The 23713-nt window shown below is 43.4% G+C and overlaps 1 protein-coding gene across 1 annotated transcript in view; it reads left to right on the top strand.

Moving 5' to 3' along the window:
• Positions 1 to 1209: 1209 nt before the first annotated feature.
• The window catches only part of LOC148141183 (neuronal pentraxin-2-like), a 30428-nt gene continuing 7924 nt past the window's right edge, over positions 1210 to 23713 (top strand). The window contains 3 exon segments of the mRNA XM_043679458.2: positions 1210 to 1255; positions 1258 to 1979; positions 22935 to 23160. Of these exon segments, the coding sequence (XP_043535393.2) occupies positions 1210 to 1255; positions 1258 to 1979; positions 22935 to 23160 (994 nt within the window).

The following is a 23713-nucleotide window of genomic DNA, read 5'->3' as shown; positions in this document are numbered from 1 at the left end:
CAGTAAATGAGAGAAATACAACGGTTACCATCATAGGACCAGGTGAGAAGTCCTGCAACACCAGATTATAGTCCAACAGGTTAATTTGAAATCACAAGCTTTTAGAGTGCTGCTCCTTCATCAGGTGAAGTCTGACTTCTGACCTTGTCAACCTGCACCTCCACCCCTTGGCTTTCATAGAATTACATAGAGATTATACGCATGTACAGGTCATTCAACCAAATGGCCTGCATCAGGATTTTTGCTTCATGCTACACACTTATCTCACCAAATTGACAAATCCTTCTGTTCCTTTCTCCCTTGTTTTAAAATTAATTCAGGTAATATCAGCCAGCATTTATTACCCACCCTAAATTGAGAAGATGAGAAACTGCTGCAGTCCAGTGCTGCCCCTCATGTTTATGCTCCTTCAAGCATTTAGGAACATGGGACTTGGGGTTGGATTAAGCCGTTTGATCCAGCATTCAGTAAGATCATGGATGGTCTGATTAAGGTTTCAACTCCACTTTTCTGACCACCACCCCCTTGATTATAGCTGACTCAGCTTTGAACAAATTCAGTGTTAAAAATCACACAACACCAGGTTATAGTCCAACAGGTGTATTTGGAAGTACAAGCTTTTTGGGGGCTGCTCTTTAGTCGTGTAGCTACCACACGTTCTAGCTACCCAACGAAGGAGCAGCGCTCCGAAAGCTAGTGCTTCCAAATAAACCTGTTGGACTATAACCTGGTGTTGTGTGATTTTTAACTTTGTCTACTCCAGTCCAACACCGGCACCTCAATAAATTCAATGACCTAGATTCCACTGCTCTATGAGAAAGAGAATTCCACAGACTAACGACCCCGGAGAGAGGGAAGAAAGGTCTCATCTCTGCCTGAAAAGGGAGACCTCATTAATTCAGTGTGTGCCCTAATTCCAATCGTCTCAAAATGAGGAAACATTCTTCTGGTATCCATCCTATCAAATCCCTCAACATCTTACACGTTTCCTCTTCAGAGCAGTTGAAATAGTCTTGGAAATGAGGGGCTGTTTAGAGTTACATTTCAATTCCTTTTGCTGAAACAGTGTAGATCCATCAAGTGATTCGGTGGGAGGGGTGTTGCCCGTTTAAGCAGACGCTTTTAAAATTCCCTTTTAAGAATGTGGGACGCTCTTGGGGGAGTCGATGACGTCTACGGGCGCTGTGATTGACATCTGATTCCCAGGGAATGCCATTCCATTTCTTGTCTCTGTCAGTGTTTCATCTCTGCCTCAGACTCCCCTCAAGCTGCACCTTTCTCCTTCTCCTCTATTGACCGATTGTTTTTCCCTGTTTTGTTTGATAAACACGGTCACCCTGAAGTATTTAACCATCCTGCTCGGGGCAGGGATGCTTGCTTTTGTCGGTGCAATTATTTGCATCATTGCAAGCATCGCCCCGGGTTCCCCGGGAGCTGTCCCTGGTGCTGGTGATGAAGAGGGGGCCTCAGATGCCACTGGAGGAGGCGCTGGAGCTGTCCATGGTGCTGAAGCGGATCGCCCTCGTCCAAGCGCGGCGAGCAAAGCCACTGTTTTCCAAGCCGAGACCGGCAAAGGCTCCCTGGGCTCCGAGCTCGGTCAAGGGTCCGTCCTGGGCGCGGATTCAGACATAGGCACCACCAGCCGCTTCCTCTGCCTGCCCTTAGCCCAGGATTGCCCTTCTCCATCGATCAGGGAAGACCTCCTGCTGTTGAGGAGCACAGCGGACCATCTGCGCCAGATGGTCATTCAACAGGAGCAGCAGATTCTCAATGACCAGGAGACCATCAGGGAACTGACCGGCAAACTCAGCCGGTGCGAGAACGGGCAAGAACTGGACTCTTTCCAAAATAACCCCGAGGAATATGCGTGGGATGCCGCAAGAAACAGTTTGGAAGATGGCACTGAGGATTCTGAGCGGACGGTGCTGGAGCTGGAACACTCTGTCTACTCCTTAAAGAACAACATTGAAAAGCTGGAGGTAAATTATATCTTACTGTGAACAGCAACAGTTTGTCATTGGAATGACAAGCAATACACATTTGTCAATGTTGCTAAAAGTGCGTTCACCAATAAAAGGCGATTTATTGCAAAGATGTAGTAAAAGTCCACAGTTATAGATTTTATAATTTAATTATCATTGAAATGCCCCTTCCTCCAAATTGTGAGAAATAGGTTAGGAACCTGTTGGATGAACCCGAGATGGCACTGTGAGGCGTCACAGGCCCTGTTCCCTCAGTTAACAGATATCTTTTGACTAGAATGAACTGATGGCCGGTATTATAACCGGCCGGTTAAAAGTGGAACGTGCTACCAGCTGAGAGCCAACAGAAAGCCTTGAAATCCACTCGTGACTTTACATTCATATCTACTCTTTCCTTTGCTATCAGCGTATTACCGTTCATACCAGTTTCCATTCTCCCCCCTTCCCCTTGTGTCTGCGGAATATTCCCGAGTGAATTGAATTATTGTAACACACACACAGCATAAGGCGGCTCTGGCCTTGATCTCGGGGCTGAGCCTGGCTGCAATCAGATATTGGGATTAGCCTTGGCATCTTGGGCTAGGAATGGGAAATCAACCAATATTCTGCTGCCAGCCATAGGTCTCCATAGCACTGCAATGGGCCATTTCCCCCCAGGTGCTTTTTCAGACTCTGTCAGAGAGCTCTGCACTTAGACCCATCACCTTGCCTTAGGCCAGACCTTTTCACATTGATTTCTTCCTCATTACCCAGTGAGCTCTGCTTGAAGTGGATGTGTATGGGCATTAGCTGAGAACAGGGGGAGGTCTGGCTAGAAGGCCCCTCTCTCAATGGTGGAATAACCCTCTGACAGTCATTGTGGAGGCAAACGTTTGTGCAAAGAGCTTCACCATGAATATTGCCAACACTCACGTTTCCAAACTCTCAGTTTTGAACATTCCTTTCTGGACACAAAACAGGGCTGTTTTTTATTAAGAAACTGCAGCAATTATTTCTACACCTCAGGAACACAGTCAGCATTCCAACCAGAACGAATACATTGTGTCAAATATATCGTAGATTTTCAGTTGTGACGGGTCAACTTGTGTAGCAATTCATTTCCTTGTAACTGTTGCTGCCAAGCTCAGTATTGAGGTGTTAGACAGAGTGTTCTGTTTGTCTTACTGATGCTGGGAAATAATGAATATCTTTTACCTCTGAGTAAAAGCAACATCTTGTTGCTGCTGGTGATCCTTGGGATCTATAGGTCTTTTATTATTTGTACAAGATTAACCTCCATTTATACAGTCCTTTTGATATTGTCATATGGGTGCTTCAGACAAAAATTGACACTGAACTAATAAAGTGACATTAGGACAAATAACTGAATATTTAATTAAAAGATGTAGACTTTTAACTGGACCTTAAAGGAGTGAGCAATAGAGAGGAAGAATGGGTTTAGTTTCTTCTTTATTTCTTCACAGGATGTGGATGTCACTGGAAAGGCCAGGAGTTATTATCCAACCCTTTTTGTCTTTGATCTCATTGCTTGCTCAGCTATTTCAAAGGGCAATTAAGAGTTAAACACATTGCTTTGGATTTGGAGTCACACGTAGGTCAGCAGATTTCCTTCCCTAAATTACATTAGTGGTCCAGATTTTCTCCCCCCAACAATCGGTGATAGCTTCATCATTGAGACTAGCCTTATGTTTCAGGTTTATTAATTGAATTTAAATTCCATCAACTGTCCATGGAGAGATTTGAACTAATGTCCCCAGTCCATAAGTCTAGATCACTGGATTCCTAGCCCACTACACCACCCCCAACTCCGCCACCCCCAAGAGTTAAAGGGCTGAAGATTGGGCCACCAATTAAAGACTGAAAGAACACAAAGCTCTGGGAGGGCTAAAAGGGCTGGACATGTTACAGAGACAAGGGGGCGTGTAGGAACTGGAGGAAGTTATAGGGATAGGGAGGGGTGTAACGTTGGAACAGATTACAGAGATAGGGAGAAATGAAGGGCTGGAGGAGTCAAGCTTATGGAGAGTTGGAAATAGGTGATCAATCTAAAGAGCATTTGAATGGTTGAGTCAGGAAATAACAAAAGTATGGTTGAAGGGGTTCAGTAGCAAAGGGGCTATGGCAGATTGGAGATAGGCAATAACGATTGTTATGATATATGGAAATCAGGCTTTGTGCATGAATCATGTCAAAATGTGTGGATGCTTCCATTAATAAAGAATGGATGTGCCAGAATGATATGTAAATCAGTAAATATTAACAGAGAGACTCAGCACAGGCAAATATTTGTGTTTATGCTTTAAACTTCAACATGTGACCTGTTGGTGCAGCAGAAATGTGTTGATTTACAATTCATACTGCCACAGCTACACTCCTTCCCATATTTAGAGTCTGCAGCAAGAAAAATACTTCAGCATCCAGACAGAGTATGAAGTAGTCATATAAATTTGATTAATATTGACCAGAGGGATCCCATTATACCTAGATCTCCATCAGGTTAATTAATGGTATTGTGATAAAACAGCTTTGAGTGCTGGGGGACTTCAAAATATATCACCAAGACTGACCTGGCTACACCACTACTGTCTGAGCTGACTAACTTAGAAAAGACATTGGTGCTAGACAGGGTCTGCAGCATGTGGTGAGAGAACCAACAAGGAGGAAGAATGTAAGAGACTTTGTTCACATAAATCCAGGTGTCTCAAATATATTCATCCATTGGTAGGAGTGAGTCCTTGTGGAAATGAAGTCCCAACTTCACATTGAGAACATCATCCATTAAAACAAAATGTGAAATCGGATAGACATCAAATAGAACTACAGGTTAGAGACACAAAACTGGGCAGCTCTATGGGGCTGTGGACAATCAGCAGCTGAACTGTATTCAATTACAATCACAACCTCTTGGCCTGGGATATCCCGCATTCTACCATGATCATCAAGTTGGGTGACCAACCCTGGTTCAATGAAGAGTGCAGGAGGGCATGCCAGCGGCACAGCCAGGCATACCTAAAAATGAGACATCAACCTGGTGAAGATACAGTACAAGACTACTTGCATGCCAAACATTGGAAGCAGCATGTGATGAACAGGACTAAGCAATTCCACAACCAACAGATCAGATCTAAGCTCTGTAAGTCCTGCCATATCCAATCATGAATGTTGATAGACAATTAAAACAACTAATAACAGTTGGATGCTCTAGAAATATCCTGATTCTTAATGATGGGAACAAATCAGTGCAAAAGACAAGGCTGAAATATATGAATTGTGATAAAAGAGATGTAGCTTATAGATATTAACACCTTTCTTTAAGAGTGGTGTTGGTCTATTTTTGTAAAGGGTTTAAAAAACTAGCTAGGTTAGTCTTTCCAGAAGCATAATTTTAAATCAATATGTGTCTCCTGGTATGTTAATAAGCTTTTGTTTATACTGTGGGGGTTGACAACTGAAGACAGAAAATATCAAGCCATTACCTTAGTAAAGGAGAAAGTGAGGACTGCAGATGCTGGAGATCAGAATCAAGAGTGTGGTGCTGGAAAAGCATAGCAGGTCAGGCAGCATCTGAGGAGCAGAAGAATCGATGTTTTGGCAGTAAGCCCATCATCAGGAAAATACTTCAGCCTGATGAAGGGCTAATGCCCAAAATGTCAATTCTCCTGCTCTTCGGATGCTGCCTGACTGGCTGTGCTTTTCCATTACTTTAGCAGATTCTAGGATGAGCAAGTTTTAAGAATTTAGTATAAAACTGAATGTTGTCAAGTTTGAACGAGACTTGACTGTGGCCAGAAGCAAGCATAGTATCTCCAAGAAAATTAAGTTTGCTCAGAGCAGTTAAGTAAATAAGTTATCTCAGAGAAAGGGTATAGTCTGTGAAACTTCCAGACAAATTATAAGTTAGAACACTGTCTGGGAGACCAGGTACTGAATGTGGATGCATTGAGCCACCTCCCATGAGCAGATACACCAATGGTGGTACCCCCAATGGAAGAGTCTGTAATGTCCCAGTCACAGCTGACAATATCAGACTTTGGACATAGAAAGATCCAGTCCTCTCAAAACTGAAACAGCTGTGGTGATGGGGAAAATGAAAGGGCCATCACAACTAGAACTGAAACCGTGTTGGACCTGGAGAGGCCAGTTTATGGTAAAGGACTGCATACTGTTATGGTAAGCAAGCGTGATTGTCCCACGTCAAGGTCACTGGCAAATACTTGCTGAATTCAACCAGGGGATCCAAGGATCTCCAAAATGCAGATGTTGGTGAGAATGAATGTTTGCTAGCTAAGATTGGTGGGGCAGTACCCAGAGTGCCAACAAGTACAAGAATTATCACCAGCAGCTCCCTACATCCATGGGAATGGTCGCGTAAACCTTGGAATTGGTTACACATTGACTATGCAAGCCCTTTCACAGACTTAATGTTCTTAGTAATTGTAGATGTCCACTCATAGAGGTTGGATGTGCACAGAGTCAATTCATCAAACACTTGTTCATCTTTTTCAATACAGAGTCCTGAAGTGTTGGTCACAGATAATGGGCCATTGTTTACTGGCAGGGATTTGGGTATTTCCAAAGTTGAATGGGATTCAACATACAACAACAACTCCATACCATCCATCATCCAATAGCCTGGCAGAAACAGCAGTCCACATTTGAAGGCAGGCTTGAAGAAACAGCCTCGCTAGATACCAAACTGTGCCAATTCATATTTGATGAAAGGACCATCACACATGCAACTACAGGGATAGCACAGCAGAGTTGCTAATGGGAAAAGATGCTGCACCAGGTTAAGTCTAATCTTCCTGGACTGAATGGGGGAAGGGTGAAATGGCATCAGGAACCTCAATGCCGGACACAAGACTCTGCCAAGCAAGAGTGACAGTTTGATACAGGGGACAAATTTTGGTGTAAGAATCATGAAAATGGCCCTACATGGGTAAGAGGCATGGTCAATGTGAGGTCAGGACCATTGACATATAAAGCTTGGGTCAGTATGACCTTCCTGAACAAGCACGCAGACCATATGAAAACCACAAATTCTTAAACCGTGTGGGAGCAAAGTGTGCCCTGTACCTTGGAACTGTCAGAAAGGCTGCTGGAACCCATCAGTTCACCCTCTCCCTCAGGGCATTGACGAGTTCTCAGAATCAGAGACAGACATGAAGGGTGTAGCTGCTTCAACGCCTTGCTGCCAGAAGAGAGTGAAATTCTACCGAGACAATCCTGGTGAGTTCCTAAACGTTACGCACTGCTGTATTGGAGAACCTGACCCGGTACTAAAATGCCCTGGGAGGCACTCCAAGAAAACGGAACAACCTATGTCCTTACACTGAAAGGGGGAAGAATGTGCTGATTGTCAATGAGGTCAGCCAAGTGAACCTCAAAGAATATGAGTTCCCTGATACCGGGATGGCATGGTGGCTCAGTGGTTAGCACTGCAGCCTCACAGCACAAGGGACCCGTGTTCGATTCGCACCTCAGGCAACTGTCTGTGTGGAGTTTGTACATTCTCCCCGTGTCTGCTTGGGTTTCCTCCAGGTGCTCTGGTTTCCTCCCACAGCCCAAAGATGTGCAGGTCAGGTGAATTGGCCATGATAAATTGCCCATTGAGTTCAGGGATGTGTAGGTTAGGTGCATTAGTCAGGGCTAAATATAAGATAATAGGGTAGAGGAATGCATCTGGGTGGGTTACTCTTCGGAGAGTCAGTGTGGCCTTGTTGGGCCGAAGGGCCTGTTTCCACACTGTAGGGATTCTATGTTTCTGATTGGGGCTGTTAACCTGGTCCAATCAAAGAGTGCTGGCTGACATAACTAACTGAAAATGTATAACTAACGGCTTTATTTGTAATGAATACATGTTATGAAAGTGAAACTGTATGGTATTTTTAATATATATTTATAATATACATGTTCTCCATAAATTTCAGTTTGATGATTCAGTGTTATATATCAATTGTATAGTTGTGTAATTGTAAAAAAAACTTGCATTTCTGTCATTTCTCAGAATTTGCCAACATGCTTTACAATCAATCAGACACCTGTGAAGTGTAGTCACTGTTGTAAAATGTCAGAAATGAAGAAGTCAATTTGTGGTCAGCAAGATCTCACATGCAGCAATGAGCTAACTGATCAGAAGACATTTTAGTTGAGCCCAGTGCAGTGGCTGCAATTGTCTTTCTTTCCTGTTATCCTAATGCCAGTAATTTATATCATATCTCATGAATATGTCCCTTGGACCATGAGATGAAATATAGGAGAGAAATTGCTCTGAGATTATTCTCTAAGTCCCATTTTGTGTCTTGTATATCTTGTAAGAAATGTATTTTGAGGTAGAATAGTCCTAATTATTGACTTGTTCCTTGCAGACTCCCTTCTGACACCTGGGTCAGTTTCCTTTTCAAAGAACAAAGCAGGAATTCTCTGTTCATCAAGCTTTGATTTACTTTCTCTTAAATATTGTTTATGGAACGAGCTTTGCTAACTTCTTGTAAAACCACATAAGTCTCTCCAAAAGTGGAAAAAGCAAAGGATTGAAGGTGGAGTCTATGATTTGTTAATGGAATCTTAGACTATAACCAAGTGCTTATAAATTTCAATAAAAACATGTCACTTGACCAGATAAATCCTGTTTGTCATTGCAAATTGATCAAGATATTTGATATTGCGACTGTGGCTGAAGTAGATTTGTAGGTATATGTGAGTTCATGTATACGTTTGAGCACGCTTTTTTAAATGTGTTTGTGTGTGTGCATTTCTCTCAGTACATATGTATGCATTTCCTCGTTTAATGTGTGTCTGTATGTTCATATGTGCATGCATGTGTGTTCATTTGTATCCCTGTATGCATTTACATGTGTGTGCATATGTGCCTTGGTATGTATTTGTTTCTACACACATGTTTGTATATGTGTATGTGCACGTGTGTGCCTGTGTGTGTTCATATGTGTGTTTGTCTTGGTACATATGCAAGCATTTGCTTGTAAATGTTTGCAGGTATTGTTTCCATAAGTGTATCTACATTCAGGTGTGTGGGGCGTAGGCTGTGTTATGGAGGGGACGAGATGAGGCTCATATTCTGACTGATGCTTGCTGGGAATGACAGTAAACTGCTCATGCACATTTCACTTTTGGAGACGTGTAGCCAGGTTCTTAGCCAAGGAGCGAGTTTGCAATTAAATTAAAGATTAATATTTAAGTCACCTCACCCAGCTTCTCTCTTCTGAAACTTTTTTTAAGTATAGGAAGGGTTTGGAGGGATATGGGCCGGGTGCTGGCAGGTGGGACTGGATTGGGTTGGGATATCTGGTCGGCGTGGACGGGTTGGACCGAAGGGTCTGTTTCCATGCTGCACAACTCTATGACTCTATGTGCATTCTGCTGGAGAAACAATGCTGAATTCAACAGACCAACCACTTCAAAAAGTAACCCCACATTGAATCTCAGCCTTTAAAGATTACGAGAACTCTGAAGCATCAGAGGGAAAAGTCAATACAAATAAGATTGAGCTACAAAAGCAGAGAGAAAGGCAATATTCCACTATTAAGATGAGAATAGTGAGCACTAGCTGACTGTCTGATTGTAAATTTGTAACAAATTAAGAGAGAGTGTCAGGAAGCGAAAAACGATTTGAAAATCTGACCCCCTGTCACGCTCCTGGCGTCCATCCCGGGTTATACCAAATGTGACAGAATCAGGAACTGCTGATTTATTCTCTCCCGAGATTGAAAATTAACTGTTTAATTCTGAATCGCAAGTTCACAATTTGATGGAGAAATTTACAGATAAATTAGATATTTTTGTAATGCTTTCTCTTTATATAGATATACGTGTGTATGCGTGACAATGTTCATCGATCGGTATGCGTGTTTGTGTGTATTGCAATGTTACTTGAATCGCAGAGTGTCATCTGTGTGTAAGATGATAAGAAATTGGAACAGGAGTAGGCCATTCAGCCCATCGAGCTTGCTCCACCCTTCAATAGGATCATCGCTCATCCGAATGTGACCTTAATTTCACTTTCCTGCCTGATCCCATATCAATCAAATGCTGGCAAATACGTTCCTGAGCCTGTTTGCAAGTCAATTTGTATGCATAACGCAAGACAATATAGAACATGTATGAGGAAAAGTTTGTACATCGGATCTTTAAAATTAATACACTTCTGTATGGGATTGCGGTTTGTCAGTAGGAGTGTTCATAAACCGGAGGCCCCCATATCTGTCTAACTCAGCCTTCAATGTACTTCCTCATTTAACTAGTCTCTGCTGCTCTCTGCGAATTCCACAGACTCAGGGCCCTCAGACAATAAATTCCTTTCCATCTCCATATTAAATGGAAGATGCTTTTTTTGTAAAACTTCATATTTAGTGTTACAACCCCCCACTGGAGTAGTGCACCTTATATCGAGCTCTGCTATTCCCAGTGTTCTATAAAATATTGAAGTTTGGTTTAAAGTACATGCAGTTCCCAATTTACCCAACTCAAGCCCAGGTTATAGAAAGCATGGACCCGGTTTCTATAGTGAACAAGAATTATTATTCATTTCATGTAACTAAGCGATAGTTACAGGTAAACAGATATAATCCATTGACATAAAACACTACAACCTAAAACTCCAACACATACAAAAAGGGAAAATAGTTCATTGTTGGAGGTAGAAAAACTAGAAATTAATTGTGTCTTTGCTTCCCGGTTCCAATGTTGAAATGATACTTCTATGGCTGACCTGACCCCTTGTTATTCAGATGTCTTTCCCTGGAAGGTTTCATTGGTTTGTAAGAAATACAGAGTAACTGATTCACCTGGATCAAAAATCACAGCTTACAATAACTGCTGCAGGAAAGGAAATTTATTTTCTTTCAGATTTAAAATGTATTTTTCACTGCAGAGAACACGCAGCTTAGGTCCTAGCTACTCAACCACCTGAGCCAATCACACAGTTGTTACCAAGTGAACGGTCTCTGTCATTATTAACTGTCACTAGTCTACAGACCAATCAACATCTTGTTGCTAACAAGAGCTGCATCAGTATATATCCTTGGTTTCAAATACTCTTCAGTCTGAACTTCAATTACTGCTGGTTCTAACAATGCCTGCCATAGGGATCAGTAAAATCGACGTTTCGGGCAAAAGCCCTTCATCAGGAATAAAGTTAAAAATCACACAACACCAGGTTATAGTCCAACAGGTTTAATTGGAAGCACTAGCTTTCTGAGCGTTGCTCCTTCAAACAATCACCTGATGAAGGAGCGTCGCTCCGAAAGCTAGTGCTTCCAAATAAACCTGTTGGACTATAACCTGGTGTTGTGTGATTTTTAACTTTGTACATCCCAGTCCAACACCGGCATCTCCAAATCATGATCAGGAATAAAGGCAGAGAGCCTGAAGCATGGAGAGATAAGCTGGAGGAGGGTGGGGGTGGGGAGAAAGTAGCATAGAGTACAATAGGTGCGAGCTTGTTTCAGGACATGGTTGAAGAGCTTCAGGGCAGAGGAAATGACCTGGGAGTTGCAGTGGGAGAGGGACTCCCTGAGATTCTTGTAGAGAGAGCAGGAAAACTTCTTCAAGGCAGGCATCCTTGCAAGAGGATTCACAGTAGGGTTAAAATCAACGAGGTAAAAAAAAATGACTGCAGATGCTGGAAACCAGATTCTGGATCAATGGTGCTGGAAGAGCATAGCAGTTCAGGCAGCATCCGAGGAACAGTAAAATCGATGTTTCTGCAGTCATTTTATTTTACCTAGTTGATTTTAACCCTACTGTGAATCCTCTTACAAGGATGCCTGCCTTGAAGAAGTTTTCCTCCTCTCTCTACAAGAATCTCAGGGAGTCCCTCTCCCACTGCAACTCCCAGGTCATTTCCTCTGCCCTGAAGCTCTTCAACTCTATGCTACTTTCTCCCCACCCCCACCCTCCTCTAGTTTATCTCTCCACGCTTCAGGCTCTCTGCCTTTATTCCTGATGAAGGGCTTTTGCTCGAAACGTCGATTTTACTGGTCCTTGGATGCTGCCTGAACTGCTGTGCTCTTCCAGCACCACTGATCCAGAATGCCATGGGGATCAGGTTACAATGTGAATCAGGCATTTGTGTGGTGTGAATGTTACTTGCCACTTGTCAGCCCAAGCTTGGATATTGTCCAGATATTGTTGCATTTCTTCAATGTCTCAGGAGTCACAAATGGTGCTGAACATTGTGCAACCATCAGCAAGCATCCCCACTTCTGACCTTATGACGGAGGTAAGGTCATTGATGAAGCAACTGAAGGTGGTTGGGTCTAGGACACTACCCTGAGGAACTCCTGCAGAGATGTCCTGGAGCGGACATGACTAACATCCAACAACCACCACCATCTTCCTATGTGTCAGGTATGATTCCAGACAGTCGGGATTTTGCCCACTGATACCCATTGGTCCCAGTTTTTGCTAAGGCTCTTTGATGCCACACTTGGTCGAATGCAGCCTTGATGTCAAGGCTGTCCCTCTCCCCTACCCTCTGGAATACAGCTCTTTGTTCATGTTTGACCCAAGGCTGTAATGAGATCGGGAGCTGAGTGGCCCTGGTGGAACCCAAACTGGGCGTCACTGAGCAGGTTATTGCTGAGCAGGTGCTGCTTGATAGCCCTGTTGATGACACTTTCCATCACTTTATTGATGATTGAGAGAAGACTGATGGGGTGGTAATTGACCAGGTTGGATTTGCCCTGCTTTTTATGTACAGGACATACCTGGGCAATTTTCCACATTGTCAGGTAGATGCCAGTGTTGTAACTGTCCTGGAACAGCTTGGCTAGGGGAGCGGCAAGTTCTGGAACACAGGTCTACTGTACTATTGCCAGAATATTGTCAGGGCCCATAGCCTTTACAGTATCCGGTATCCCTGACTGTTTCTTAATATCACGTGGAGTGAATCAAATTGGCTGAAGATTGGTATCTGTGATGCTGGGGACCACTGGAGGAGGCCAAGATGGATTATCCATTCAGCACTTCTGGCTGAATATTGCTGCAAAAGCTTGAGCCTTATCATAAAATCATTGAGTCATAGAATCCTACAGTGTGAAAACAGGCCCTACGGCCCAACAAGTCTACACTGACCCTCCGAATGCACTGATGCATTGGGCTCTTCCATCATCGAGGATGGGGATATTTGTGGAGTCTCCTCTTCCAGTGATTTGTTTTATCGTCCATCACCATTCATGACAGGATGTGGCAGGACTGCAGAGCATAGACCTGATCCAGTGGGTGTGGGATTGCTTAGCTGTGTCTATCACTTGCTGCTTGTGCTGTTTGGCATGCAAAAGTAGTCTTGGTTTGTGCCTTCACCAGGTGAATACCTCATCTTCAGGTTTGCCTGGTTCTGTTCCTGGCATGCCTTCCGACATTCTCCACTGTCCCCTCTGTTGATTGTATAGGTTGAGTGGGGGATATGCCAGGTCCATGATTATCCTGGACTATAATTCTGCTACACAGCACCTCATCTTGTCCAGTCTTGGGTTGTTAGGTCTGTTCTCCACTGAGTCGAAAAGTATGATGCTGGAAAAGCACAGCAGGTCAGGCAGCATCCGAGGAGCAGGAGAATCAACGTTTTGGGCATAAGCCCTTCATCAGGAATGTGAGGGGGGGAAGGGGGCTGAGAGATAAATAGGAGGGTAGGGGTGGGACTGGAGGGAAGGAAGCTCGGAATGCAATAGGGTGATGAAGGTGGGGGTGATGGTGATAGGTTGGAATGGAGGGTGGAGTGGATAGGTGGGACAGTTCAAGAGGGTGGTGCAGAGTTGGAGAGTTGAATCTGGGATGAGGTGGGGGGAGGGGAGATGAGGAAATTGGTAAAATTGTCATTGATGCCATGTGGTTGGAGGATCCCAAGGCAGAAGATGAAGCATCCTCCTTCCAGGCAGCAGGTGGCTAGGATTTGACGGAGTGGGAGGGGGAGTTGAAGTGGTTGACCACAGGGCAATGAGGTGTCCCAGAAACATTCTGTGAGTTGGTGTCCTATCTTCCCGATGTAGTGGTCTCCTCTACACACAACACTCTGACCGGTGGGTGATTGGCAGAGAAACTGGAGCAGAGGGAACGAAATCAAAGAAGGTGAAAAACTTACAGGAATAGGCACAGCATTGCCTTTCAGATATGACAAATGAATACACAATCTGCTCAATACATGCTATCCAATCTTAACCTGATGAACTGATAAGTAGACAACATCATTCATGTATATCCTTGGGATTTTCAGCTTAATTAAAAAAAAATCTATTTGTGCAGTGAACTCTTTAAAAGGCCCTGACACGGGCTTGATTTCTGCAAAAGAATGAACAAAACCAATATGTATTGTGACAGACATAAAAATAGGTATCATTAAACATGTGAAAAGATAATTGAAGGCCTGTATCGAATTTGTTTGGCTAAGACTAGGTAAATTAATTTCAGTGTCACAGATCTCACTTTTCAAACCCTGTGGAATTTCATAGTCCATCTGTCCTCATTCGATCTCTATGAAATTAAAAAGACTATCTTTCTCCATTCACTCCCAAGTATAAAGAAAATAAATTACTTGCAATTTTATAGCACCTTTCACAACATTAGCACAGATTAGTGGGTGGCATGGTGACTCAGTGGTTAGCACTGCTGCCTCAGCACAGGGACTTGGGTTCAATTCCACCCTCGGGTGACTATCTGTGTGGAGTTTGCACATTCTCCCCATGTCTGCATGGATTTCCTCCGGGTGCTCTGGTTTCCTCCCACGGTCCAAAATGTGCAAGTTAGGGTAGACTGGCCATGGGAAATGTAGGGTGATAGGGGCTGGATCTGGGTGGGATACTTTTTGGAGGGTTGGTGTGGACTTGATGGGCCAAATGGCCTACTTCCACACTTTAGGGTTTCTGTGAAAGTGCTTCAGAAACAATGAAGGGCACTTTAATGTGGAATTACTGTTGTAATGTAAGGGTTAAATTGTGCAGCAAAGCTTCCACAGGTGCTAAATATTCAAGGAGCAGTTCCCTCCACTCCATTCCCATCATGCAATCTGAGCTCAATCTGATTTGTACTGAATTACAGCCAACTCAGTTACCATTCAGACTGGTTATAGAGAACCTGTGTTTGGAGTGTGAAGTTTATATATGAGTCTGTAACCCAGGCACACAGTGTTCCTAGTTACAAGCGTTTAGTGGACATATTGCTAATTCCTTGTCAGTTTCCCCTTTGGGGAATATTGATTGTTAATGAGTTTTGTGAGTTGTTATTTCTTTCATGTTCCTGATCTTTTTGTTTACGCTGTATTGCTGTGGGTGTGTAAACTGCAGTGTGCAGCAATCTATAAATTAGATCTCTGTAATCTGTGAATTAAATAACTCCTGATCCGAGCATGATTTTTATTCAACAATAACACTGAATTGCTATAGCACCTCTTATACAATAGAATATCCCAAGCCACTTTACAGGAGCAATTATCAACTAGAATTTGATTTTGGATCACAAATTAAGATACATCACTATCTTAGAGAGGTATTTATAAATCATCTTAAAATTAGAGAAAGAGAAAGAGAGGGAGAGAGGATTAGGAAGGGAATTTCAAATTGTCGGGTCTCAGGAGCTGAAGGCATGAATAGTAATGGTAGGAACATTCAAATGAGGGATGCTCATTCTGAGGTCAGAACTGGAAGGCAGTAGAGGTCTTACAGAGTTGTGGGGTTAGAGGAGGTTAAAGAGAAAGTAACAGATAATGCCATAGAGCGATCTGAAAACAAGATTGAGAACGTTACAATTAAGGCCTTACTACACCGGGGACTAATGCAGGTTGTAGACAATGGGAGTGAGGGGTGGACAAAACTCAGCGTGAGTTAAAGTACAAGTAACAGTGCTTTTTGGATGACATTAAGCTTTTGGAGGGTTTAAAATAGCAAACCAGTCAAGAATGTGTTGGAATGGACATATTTAGTCATAAGAAAGAAGATTTTAGCATCAGAAGAGGTGAGGCAGGAGTAGAATTGAGTGATATTGTAGAGGCAATTTCAGTGATGGGGCTGATATATGATTGGATGCTCAAACCAGCCTCAAAAATGATGACCAGCGTCAGATGGTTTCAGGGAGAGGGATAGAAATGGTATTGGGGACTGGAGGCGATATCTTTGGTTCCCAATAGTTAGTTGGTTGAGGGTGAGAGGGGAAAGATTTAAAAGGGACCAAAGGGGTAACGTTTTCATGTAGAGGGTGGTGTGTGTATGGAATGAGCTGCCAGAGGAAGTGGTGGAGGGTGGTACAATTACAACATTTAAAAGGCATCTGGATGGGTATATGAATAGGAAGGGTTTGGAGGGATATGGGCCAAGTGATGGCAAATGGGACTAGATCAGTTTAGGATATCTGGTCAGCATGAATGAGATAGACTGAAGGGTCTGTTTCCTTGCAGTACATCTCTATGACTCTGTGAAGGAAATTTCTGGTCATCCAACAGGTGCAGCACTGGAAGGTACATCAGGGCTCAATGACTGGGGGTTAGGTTTTAGGGAACCCACTGTTCTTGGGTGGGGGGGGTGCCTGGGAACACTGCGCTCAGTTCAGGGATTGGGGCCCAAATTAAGATCAGCACTGGGGCCTGTGATTTCTGCTCCTGGCGTTGTCATCTAATACTGGATATTGGAGAAGAAGTCTGATCAGGAGAAAGTGAGGACTGCAGATGCTGGAGATCAGAATCGAGAGTGTGGTGCTGAAATGGCTTATGCCCAAACGTCGATTCCCCTGCTCCTCGGATGCTGCCTGACTGGCTGTGCTTTTCCAGCACCACACTCTCAATAAGGAGTCTGATCAGTTAGAGATGGTGGAAGGGTTGAGAGAGTTGGAGTAAAAACAGAAAATGTTGGAAAAGCTCAGCAGTTCTGGCAGTATCTATGAGGAGAAATCAGAGTAAATGTTTTGGGTCTGGTGACCCTTCCTCAGAACTCTTCACAGTTGCTGCCAGCCCTGCTGAGATTTTCCAGCAACTTTGGTTTTTGTTTCTGATTTACAGCATCTGCAGTTCTTTCAGTTTTTATTTAGCATCAGAAGAGGTGAGGCAGGAGTAGAATTGAGTGATATTATAGAGGCAATTTCAGTGATGGAGCTGATATATGATTGGATGCTCAAACCAGCCTCAAAAACCTCAAACCAGCGGTAGAGAGCTGATTGCGGTCAGTGTACCTACAGAAAACTGACTTCTCAGATGAGGGTGCCCAAGTTATGGTTGCAATCTCTTTCCAAACCTTTGGTAATAATGTCACTATTAATTCTAGACAGGGACACAGGTTTGTGCATGGTGCATGACTCCCTCTCCACACCTCCAAACTGTACAATATCTCTGTCTTTGTCTCACTCTTCCTCTTCTCCTCTCCCCACTTCACTGACTGATGTCACACCATCCCCAGCTGTGATCAAGAATGCTTTCAAAAGATTGTACTATTCATTCTTAGGATGTGGGTGTCACTGGCAAGCTGACGTTGTTATCTATTTCAGCTTATCCTGAGAAGGTGGTGATGAGCAATGTTTTGAAACCACTTCACAAGGTTCGTTATGAGTCAACTGCAGGGTGTGGTACTGGAGTCACATAGGCTGTGACTGGGGAAGGATGACAGGTTTCCTTCCCCAAAGGCTATTAGTGATGAAGGGCTCGAGCACAGCAATCTTAGCCCACGCATCCCAGTGCAGCATTAAGAACTAGCTATTGAAAGTAAGGTCCAATGTGCCTTCTCAGATGGATGTGAAAAGTTCTGTGGCACTATTTTGTTAAGACCAGGGAATTACCCTAATGTCCTGGGGTGAGGGCAGGTGGAAGAGAGATAGATTTATCCCTCAATCAACGTCAGTAAAATACACAAGCATATCACTGCTTGTGGGAATTTGCTGTGCACAGATCAGCTGTCACATTTTCCTGCATTACAACAGTACTTTAAAGGATAGTTCACTGGTTACCAAGCACTTTCAGCACATTCTGGAACTGTGAACGGCACTATATAAATGCAATCTTTTCTTTCAGTTTTTTAATGAAATGGTTGGATTTTCTAATGACAAAAATAAGCATCTGTAAGGTCACTTCCTCTGAGGCCAGCTTTTAATTTACAGGCTGTCCTTTTAAGGATTCAGCTCAAATTCACAACCAGCTCTGCTGGGATTTGAACTCATAGATTATGAGTCCAGTAACATAAGCACTCCACTTCTGTACACCTGTCAGACCAGAGTGCTGATCAATGCTGACAGCTTCCCATTACATATTGAACACCTTCAGCACATCAGCCTCATGCTATTTTTAACTGTTCCCTGCAGGATCTGGGTGATTAGTTCTTACTCCACTTATTATACAAAGTTCAGACAAATCTTGTGCAACGTATTAAACATTTCATACAAATAAAAAAGTCCTAAATTACCATTAAATAGTTCTCCAAGGACTGTTCCTAAAGTCAGATCATTTTAAAATTGATTAACAGATACTAAGGGGAAATGTCAGCTCAGAACCGTTGGTGGGGTTGAGGCGTGTTTCTGGGCATGGAGATGATAAGGAGGTAGCAAAGATTGAGTCTGGTGTCACATGTGGATCCAAGTCTTCATCAGACCTGCAGCAAAGTGTTTGACTCTTAGCTACCCTCTGAAATAGCCAAGGAGGTTATTCAGTTCCAGGAGAATTAGGAACAAATATCTAATGCTGGTCCAGCCAGTGATGCCCACATGAAAGAATGAAGAAGAAAAATATCAGAATCAGGTTCTATTGCCTCACAGCGCCAGGGACCCGGGTTCGATTCCAGCCTCGGTCTGTGTGGAGTTTGCACATTCTCCCCGTCTCTGCATGGGTTTACTCTGGATGCACCGGTTTCCTCTCACAATCCAAAGATGTGCAGATTAGGTGGATTGGCCATGGGAAATTGGCCATTGTGTTCAGGGATGTGTAGGTTAGGCGTATTAGTCAGGGGTAAATGTAGGGGAATGGGTCTGGGTGGGTTACTCTTTGGAGGGTCGGTGTGGACTTGTTGGGCTGAAGGGCCTGTTTCCACGCTGTAGGGATTCTATGACTTCTAAAAATCAAATCTATGATTTACAATGAGATTAGCACTGTCTCAACATCTACCTTCCCTCTCTCTTTCCTTCATTTCTACCTGACCATTCTCTACTTTCAGATTGATCCAGACCTCTCCCTCTGTCTCTGCTTCAGTGGCTCCATACATGCTCTGATTTTGCCTTTTCTTTTTTTCAGTTTTCTTCCTGATTCCAGCTCTTAGTTTTTTTCTCTCTCATTTGCCACTGTTTTTCCTTCTCTCTCACACTCTGACTTTTAACCTTTTCCTGTCTGATTCCAGTTTGGTGTGTGTAGATACAGCAGCACCAAGGGCAAAGGAAGAATCATAGCACTCTCTCCTGCTTTCTTCCACACTTTATTTTCCTCCTACTCTTTCTAAGCCCTTCTCTTTCTTCCTCACCTCCATCTCCCATTCTTTGTCTCTCCCTCTATCTCTTGGTTTAAATGGTTTTCCTTTGAAAGGTTTCATAACAGATGATGTAATTAATTACTCCAGAGAATATTTAAGTGCAGCCAATCTGCACGGAACCCTAAAGAGAACAGCACCAAGCTGGGATCCTGTGGGTGACCTACACACATCTTCTGGTGCATAGGGGCATGGATATGCATACTGTACCAGGCATACACTGATACAGGTACACACATTGCGACATATACACACTGATACAGGTACACACACTGATACAGCTACACACATTGTAACAAGTACATACTGCAACAGGTATTCACTGCTACAGGTACAGTGACTGGTACATAATTACACAGATTTGAGAATCTGACTCATGAATCTCATGGTTAATGCTGTAAGATTTAGTCCAGGGGTCACAGGTTATCTAAAAATGGGACTGAAGAGACAGATGATTTTAAAGCAATTTTATTAAGATGCAACAGTTTAGATGTAGTAATAAGATAAATAGGCATAAAAGACACACTATCTTTGACAAGTGTGTATGGCTTAGTGATCTCAGGTTAAATAAATGGATGCGGCCAATGGAGGATGCTGATCTCCACTGTTGACAGTGGCAGGTTCATGAGAACAACTTACTGCTCCTGGAACAGACAAACAGATAGATAAAGCCACTGTCCAGAGGTGGAGGTAGGGGTGGAGGTGAAGGTGTAGGGAGTGTTTCTTTTGTGTTCTTCAGTCCCCTTGACTGAACTGAAGTGTTAGCTCAAAGCCAGTATGGATCACTTCCAACAATCTCTCCTACATCCAAAGTCTTCTTCAGCTAAACCCAGTGTTCGGGTGAAGACGGCATTGTTCCAGCTTAAGACACTCTCTTCCATTGAACGTGACTTGTCACCCTTGAGACTCCATTTATAGACCTTATTTCTGGGAGTCCCATGTCATTCATTTATTCAACTATTCATTGGCAAGGAACATGTAATCAAAGAAATCCCTCCTACTTCCATCAGAAAGGTCCTAAAAGTCATCCAGTGGCATACTGCTTGCTTGCAAGTCCTTTTTAACTTTCAGGCAAGTGGTTTACAGAAGGATCATTGTATCACATTATTCTCCACACTCCACTACTGCCCCTCCCCACCCCTGAACTCTTGGCCAGCCCTGATCAGAATTAGCAGTGTCTTGTTTCAGAGGCTGAACTGGAGATGTGCCCTTGGCTGAGATAATGGTCTTCTCTGCCTTGAGTTCATCAGCCTAGGAAGCTGGTACGGGAGCTTTCTTTATAAAGGGGAGACAGAGAGAGAGAGAGCGAGCGAGAAAAGACATAGAGAAGATACTGATCCTATGATACTCAATTGAATAGTTAGGATTTTATAAAGTTACTATACAACATTTTGTTACAGAGCCCTACTCCCCAGATCTATACTGATGGTGTGTGTCACATCCCAGAGTACTCCCTTCCAGAAAAGGTGTTAAACTGAGGGCCCATCTCTTCTCCCAGGTGGATACAAAAGACCCCATGTCACCAATTTGGTCGTCCAATGAAGAACAGGGAGGTTGACTGTGGTCTCCTAGCCAAAACCTCTCCCTGAGACAATACCACTTGGTTCTTTACTGTGCTGTTGCTTCTGGGATCTTGCTGTGCACGGAGCCAATGGTTTTTTGACATTATCACACTGACTCTATTCAACGACAGTATTTAATTGGCTGTGAACTGGTTTGGGACATTTAAAGCTTGTTTCTGTTGCTGTCGAAAGGCTAGCCATTTGTTTCTGTTGCTGTAAAATGCTGCAGTGGTGCTGGACTACAACTGAAGGCAGATGGCAACTCTCAGGCTGGGAATACAATTCAGTGCCAAGTGCTCCGCAGAGCCCATCTGTGGTGCTCATGGGTTGGCTTAGTGCAGGAAACATTCCCACTGCCACTCTCTGTGGTGGCCAAGTTGGCTGAGGGGACCATTCCCCAGTTGGTGTGGTTCATGTTAACATTCAACACCCTTGAACCAAGTACAGCTGCTTTATAATGTAGCAGAGAGGAACTTGATAGAATCCATTAAAAACTGTTATTTAAAACAATGTACATTTTTGTCTGATGCATAACCCTGTTGGGATTTATTTACTTTGAGGATTATTATATTGTTATTTTAGATGCTTGGATATTTCATTAAACCAGAAAGTCAAAAATTCTTGTTGCAGAATTGTGATCCTGGTGAAAAAGACAATCATTAACACAAAGGCAAACTAACAAATTTGATTAGACAATGAAAAGACTAATAGTTAGCACTGCAACATTGGAGGTAAGACAGGATACATATGTTCAACACATGTCAGTTTTCAACTCCTCTCCATCTCAGGACATTAAAAACTTTTCTTGGTCCCTGAGGCTGGTCCTTTAGCATCTTGATATAAGTGTATAAACTCACCCGTGATATTTCACATTTAATTACCCAAACACTGCTGTTGCTCATTTTGTACTTGCTGCTCTCTTTCTCTACAATTATACTAGTTGTTGCTGTTTTACTCCCATTTCCCAAGCTCTATATCTTTAACAATTTATTTAGCTGCCCCTTAACTCCTCAGTTGAGCTCTCCCTTTAACTCTCCATACCTACTCTTCTACAAGATGCCTCCTTTAATAAATATCCTCCTGATGAGGACTACCCCTTTACAAGTGCTAAGCTCTCAGTACTGTGCCCTCCTATTCATCTTTAATTTGAAAATGACTTCATATTTTAAACTGATTCTGTGTACGTGTGCTAACAGAATTCAGAAATGTTAATTATTATGATTCTTGACCAGTGAGAAGGGGTCACAAATCTTCCATGACAACTTGACACATGAATCATTCCCTTTGATCCAGTTTGACTTTAGTCCAGAAATGTGCAGGTCAGGTGAATTGGCGATGGTCCATAATGTTAGGTGCATGAGTCAGAGGGGATTGGGTCTGGTTGGGTTATGCCTTGGAGGGTCTGTGTGGACTTGTTGAGCCTGTTGGGACTCTAACCTAATCTGTACGTTCTAACTATCAGCCTAAGCTTGTACTTTGCTAAGAGTAACAATTGGAACACTGAGTGCCCTGGTCCTTTCCTGATTTTAACCACAGCTTTTCTCCTAATGTCACATTGCCATATCTGGCACTTAAAGAGATATGCAATTTGAGAGTTTTTATACTGTAAACTTATAAGTAGTAAAATTTAACTATTTCAAATCTCAATAACAGTACAGGCATGATGGTCTGAATGACCTGCTTCTGTGCTGTAACAATCCTGCGAAAAACAGAAAATATATGCCACTGAAATGACTTGTAACACCTTACTGCAATTGGAAGCTATCGATATACTGAATGTAGCTTAGAAGATGACTCCATGAAGTAATGTAGTTGGGCCTCAGGATTCCTGTTAGTGCTTTAGTACCCCTGAAAACAGTAACCTGCACCTGACTGATGATAATTCCTGTTCTCTTGTCTGTGACAATAACACTGATTGTTATGTGTTTGCTATCTCTGGTGGGGAGCAGGGACAGCTGCTGTCTCAGGGCAATGTTTCCTCGATGTTTGCACTCTCTGGCCAATCCCGGAGTCATATCTACCTGCAGATCCAGGAGCTGGAAGCTCAGCTGCTCTCCAAACTCTCAGACCTGGAGAAAGAACGATCCTTACTGCAGAACAAGAGTGACCGTCAGAAGCATCTCCTGGAGGTACAGCTGGAGTCCCTTCACCAGCGTATCGACAAACTGGAAAAAGGTAAGGCTCAGGGTAGGGTTAAAAGTTAAAGGTGAATTGTCAGGCCTAGGATGGGAGGGATTATATGGCTGGCTCTCCATTGTGCATTCCTGTCTCCAGGAGCACATTGTGGGCGGCACGGTGGCACAGTGGTTAGCACTGTTGCCTGACAGTGCCAGAGACCCAGGTTCAATTCCCGCCTCAGGCGACTGACTGTGTGGAGTTTGCACATTCTCCCCGTGTCTGCGCGGGTTTCCTCCGGGTGCTCCGGTTTCCTCCCACAGTCCAAAAATGTGCAGGTGAGGTGAATTGGCCATGCTAAATTGCCCGTAGTGTTAGGTAAGGGGTAAATGTAGGGGAATGGGTCTGGGTGGGTTGCGCTTCGGTGGGTCGGTGTGGACTTGTTGGGCCGAAGGGCCTGTTTCCACACTGTAAGTAATCTAATCTAATCTAATATCAAGAGAGACTGGATCAGCCCCTCTCCCACGCTGGGTAGAAGGGAAGCAGACCTCACTAAGATCCATTAGCTGGGGTTATACTCGGTGACTGCAAGCCAGTGCGAGTCCAAGAGGTA

Source organism: Chiloscyllium plagiosum, unplaced genomic scaffold (genome assembly GCF_037043375.1).
Source record: "Chiloscyllium plagiosum isolate Xiang-an unplaced genomic scaffold, Cpla_swu_hap1 HiC_scaffold_33, whole genome shotgun sequence".
Classification (NCBI taxonomy): domain Eukaryota; kingdom Metazoa; phylum Chordata; class Chondrichthyes; order Orectolobiformes; family Hemiscylliidae; genus Chiloscyllium; species Chiloscyllium plagiosum.
This window is presented reverse-complemented; position numbering and strand designations above follow the sequence as displayed.